Source organism: Amaranthus tricolor, chromosome 4 (genome assembly GCF_026212465.1).
Source record: "Amaranthus tricolor cultivar Red isolate AtriRed21 chromosome 4, ASM2621246v1, whole genome shotgun sequence".
In the NCBI taxonomy this organism is placed as follows: domain Eukaryota; kingdom Viridiplantae; phylum Streptophyta; class Magnoliopsida; order Caryophyllales; family Amaranthaceae; genus Amaranthus; species Amaranthus tricolor.
In genome coordinates, this window is record NC_080050.1 from 27,144,739 (window position 1) to 27,149,726 (window position 4,988).

General features: G+C 33.9%; 1 protein-coding gene across 2 annotated transcripts; it reads left to right on the forward strand.

The window, feature by feature from the left end:
• The first annotated feature begins 1,175 nt into the window (after positions 1 to 1,175).
• Positions 1,176 to 4,278, forward strand: LOC130811249 (F-box protein FBW2). Of its 2 annotated transcripts, none has more exons than XM_057677473.1 (3): positions 1,176 to 1,371; positions 1,925 to 2,256; positions 3,488 to 4,278. In XM_057677473.1, the coding sequence occupies exons 2-3, from the start codon at positions 1,940 to 1,942 to the stop codon at positions 4,107 to 4,109; spliced, it is 939 nt and encodes a 312-aa protein (XP_057533456.1). In that variant the 5' UTR covers positions 1,176 to 1,371; positions 1,925 to 1,939; the 3' UTR covers positions 4,110 to 4,278. The 2 variants fall into 2 exon arrangements, with proteins under 2 accessions (XP_057533456.1, XP_057533457.1); XM_057677474.1 differs by having other exon boundaries at positions 1,217 to 1,371; positions 1,932 to 2,256.
• The last annotated feature ends 710 nt before the right edge of the window (positions 4,279 to 4,988 follow it).

Below are 4,988 nucleotides of genomic sequence, written 5' to 3' on the forward strand. Positions count from 1 at the left end.
TATCAAAACAATATTCCACTATTTGATTCACCACCAATCCCACTTGACCTTCATCAAGCATCGCATGCAATTGCCGAAATTTTCACCTCCCCATCTTTATATTCTTTACATTCTTGTATTTTTTTTCAAGTGTGGTCAAGATTTGTAAAGTCATATTCTTTTTTTCATATTTTTAATTTTATCCAAATAATCAACTAATTCAAAGCCTCTTATAAGGTGAATCAAACACCTACTTTAGAGAACATCAACACTTATATACCACAATACAATCAAATGATATTATTATCTTCATCAACAATTCTATTTTAATATTTAAATTCTATCATCAAATTGTCCAGAGATGAATCTATAAACATCACACTAAGTCTCAATGCGAACATAAGTGAAGCTAAATGGTTGAGACATACGAGTAATTTATTAAAACAAATTATAACGTTACTCTGTATCTGCTCAGTCCCTTTAAATTTCAATATTTAACTGAACAATTACCCTCAATAATGTTAATTGGAAACTTATTTTCTATTCCACGCCCATGGAAAATTTATTTTTCATGGTACCATCCACGTAGGACAGGTAAAGAGAATTTCCTTTTTACCAAATCGCAATCTGAAAATTCAGTTTGGTTTGTATATCAAATCAAATCGATTTCTTAGATGACGATTTGCTATAGGCACTATTTAAAAAAATAATAAGAAAAACAAACCGTCGTAAGTATACGTGTTAATTTAGTATTACTACCAAACCATCATCTTAGATGGTGGTATACTCTTTCACATATATTTATTGTACAAGAAGTAAAGATCTGTATTAACAAAATAAGTTTATCAGATCAAATTGTCATCCTAGATTGCAGTTTGGTTATAAACAAAATAAAAAAGAAAATCAACCAAAGAAAATCGATATCTAATACCAAAACGCTTTCTCAGGTTGCAGTTTCATCTAGCAAACTTAAAATATATTTGTCCTATATAAACGATATTATCAAAAATAAGTTTCATATGGATGAAGAGTGGAAATATATTCCAAAATTGCAATATTGAAGACAAAAAATGAAATACTTCCATTGAACTTTTTAAATGAGAAGTTTTTAATGTGAAAGTTTTTTTAAAATATTTTAAATGTAACAAATTTAAAACGACTGAAAGTAAAAAATCTTAAGCTGGAAGAACTGACAAGTGACGTAATAGTACCTATTGTCTAAATCTAAGCAGTTGCAAATTGCAATACTCATTTCTCTCTTGCCCCTTCTTCTCTTGCCCACACACAATTTACTGCTATCTCTCTCTCTTTCTCTCTTACCGGATGATTCACACTTCCATCTTCATGTTCGCTTTTAAACTTTGAAGCTTGCAACTTTTACTCATTCCTTTGGTATGTTTTTACCCTTTTATTCCCTTCTTCATTTTCTGCAAATTTGTTTCAATTTTTCTTATTTATCTTGCTTTAATTGCTCTGTCTTGATCTGCCGATCTCATTTAATTTTCTGCTTTCTGGGTTGTTGGCAACATGGATCCACTCTTTTTCTTCTTACATTTCTTGTTTTATCCTCTTTTGATTACCAATTTTTACACTCCATTTAAATTCCCATTCTCTTAGCCAATTTCTTTGTCTGCATTTGGGATTTCTGTTTTTTTCTGGTTGAGTTGGATGATTTCATCCCCAATTTTTAGCTTTGTTCGTAAATTGAAATTTTGAATTGTGAATGTGCATTCTGTTGTTTTGTTTGTTTGGCTGAAAACTCCCAATTAGTTCCATTTTATTGCATGATTAAGACTACCCATTTGAAAAAAAGCCTAAAATCTTAATTTTGTGAGATTAATTGATGAGATCTACCCTCTTTTCTTGCATGATTGTAATGAATCTTCAAACGAAAACCCTCAATTTTTTTGGCGTAAAACACTAATTTGTTGGGGTTTTATTGAAGGGTGAAGATTGTAAGATGGAATTAGAAGAAGAAAGTGAAACCCGGCAATGGGATGAGTTAATTCCAGATGCATTAGGGCTAATTTTTAAAAAGCTTCCATTAGAAGACATATTAACAGTAATTCCTAGAGTGTGCAAGGCATGGGGGAAAGCAGTTCAAGGTCCTTATTGTTGGCAAGAGATCGACATTGATGATGAATGGAGTATTGATTGTGCATCCGAAAAGCTTGACCGCATGCTCCGATTATTGATTACCCGGAGCTCTGGTTCACTTCGTAAGCTCCGTGTTTCTTGTGTCAATAATGATGATACTTTCGCTTTCATTGCTGAAAAGTAAGCATCCTTCTAATTTCATTGTTGCTTTCATAGTTAGAGTGTCTTCATAAGAAAATTATTTTCCAATATCTCTAATAATTTAGCAATTATACCAGAGTAACAAAATTTCGCTAATTCGCTTTTTGAATTCGTGATTTGCTAAAATTAACCTTAAAATATCCCAAAACCGTCCATAATTTGTTTTTTTATTCACGATTCATAAGGAGATTTAGTGAATTATATAATAGTGAATTATACTATTGATTTTGCCTCAACCCAACTCATGATCATAGCTTCTATAAGCGGGATATACTGAGTATGATGATGATGACTCCTGATTTTGCTAGATAGTTGAATGTTGAATATAGTTGTACATTATTTGTTATGATTTGAACAAGGGGAGGTGGAAAATAGGTTAAGGGGATTAACACTATATTCCTTCAGCTCTTCTTCCCCTAGTATATTGATTATAAAATTACCTTAATAAGTGGTTATCTTATCATTTGGAATCGATGAATTGATGTTGTTCATTAATGGTTAGTTGTCCAACCAAAGGGGTATGAAATCGGGGACCAGGCATTTGAGTCATGAATTTGGTGTTTTATAGATTTGGGATCATTGATATGGAGAATTAAAAATATGGGAATGCTTTGCATCCACTCAATGCCAAATGAAAAGGTTTGATTCACGATTTTGCAATGGGGGCGGTGGATTCGAGTTAATGCTTTTGGCACTGAGTAGATTTATTAGTATGCGTACCTAGAATTGTACTTAATACATCTACTTCAACGAAACGAGACAAAGATATAGTTGGGCTTAAGAGACGATGTTTCTTTTTCATTTTCCATGCTATTTTGGTGAAATTAAATTCTTGAGCTTCTAGTAAACAAAGGAGAGTTAGGGGAGAAAAGGATTATTTACTCTATTTGTTCATGTACTAAGTTACTTGGATTCGTACTGATGCCGGATACTGGTACGTATCAGAGTGTCAGATACGTTTAAATATTCAATTTATACCTAAATGAAGTGTCCAGGTGCCATACCAATGTCCGAGCATCAAGGGACACGGGTACATGAAGCAAAATGAAGAGTCCAAGTAAAATAGTTCAGGTTGAAGGGGATAAAGCATTATACTTTTTAATAATTGGACTTGTTTTTCTTTAGGTAAATATAATGAATAATGATGTGATATTGTTGTTCAATCGGCGATTGTGTGATGTGGGTGTGTTCTTGGTTTTTTATTTGCTAGTGCGGGCTCCCTTCAGCGTTTAGTACTTCAGAGAAGCGAAATCAGTGATTCGATAGTAGAAAAGTTAGCTGGGAAGTTCTCTAGGATCACATCATTAGACCTGAGCTACTGTTGCCGTATTAGCACTCGTGGCTTAGAAGCCATCGGAAAAAACTGTAAGCTTCTGTCTTCCCTGAGCTGGAACATGCACCCTTTAGGTTCCGCTTTCAAGACTTCCCATTCTGATGAAGCTCATGCTATCGCCCGAACAATGCCGAAGCTTAAGCAACTTGAGCTTGCTTACCTTCGAATCAACTTAGAAAGTGTCCTTGACATCCTTTCGGGATGTCCCAACCTCGAATTCTTGGACTTGAGAGGGTGTTGGGATGTTCATCTTGATAAAAAGCTCCTTGAAAAGCGGCACCCGAAGTTGGAGATCCTCGGGCCTCAAGTAGTCATGGGCATGTTTGAAAAGACCGCATTTTATGATGATTACTACGACTCCGACTTCTCGGATTTTGGTTACATGGACTATAGCGATGATGAAAGCTTCGATGGAATGTGGGACGAAGATGATATAGAGCTCAGGATTTATGAAAGCGCCGATAATATGTATGAATTCGGCTGGCCTCCGTCTCCTTAGTTGTAGGCTTATAGCTATGTAATGTATTTGTACTATTTCACACCTTGTGAAAATTCTGAAGTATCTATATATCCTCTATGTCTTAGTATTTGTATGGCTTGGTTTATGCAGCCATTATGTGGATCTATATATGCTTTAATATGAATGAAGTATTGCTGTTTGTATATTATTGCTTGAAATTGTTTTTTTTTATGTCATCCCAAAATAACAATTTCATACTTCATTTGTATAATCTTGAACGGGAAATTGTTTCATGTTTTCAGAAGCCTAGTTGATCAGCATAAGCTTTTGAGTGACGTTTAACGGCCTCAATATATATTACTTTTTCCGTTCTTAAAGAAGTTTTCACTTTTCATTTTGGGCTTTCAATTGTTTTTCTCATACAGAGTCTTTCTATATATATCATAAATTTTGGACAAAAACAACCTTACTCATTCTCATTTTAATATTTTATAATGCTTATGGTCACCACATATTTTCCACTAACTCCATTTTAATGTTTTTATATTTTTTGTGGTTCCCACGTGTTTTCCATTAACTTTATTCTAATATTTTTTTGTGGTTTCTATTTTTTCTCCATCAAATTATTATATATCTCCGCTTAGGGATGGCAACGGGTCGGATCCGGATCAGTTTTCAAGAGCAGGATCCAGATCCGGACCCGGATCCGCGGGTCCAATTTTACAAGACCCAGATCCGGATCTGTGGGTACTGCGGATCCAGTACCGGATTCGGGTCCAAAACGGGTCCAGTTTTATTTTATTTTTTTTTTTAAAAAAAATGTGTTTAGATTGCAATAAAGCGAATATTTATAGACTAATGTTAAAAACTACTCAACAATTCAACACAAATCAAAAGTATTGTAGAAAAAAAAATAAA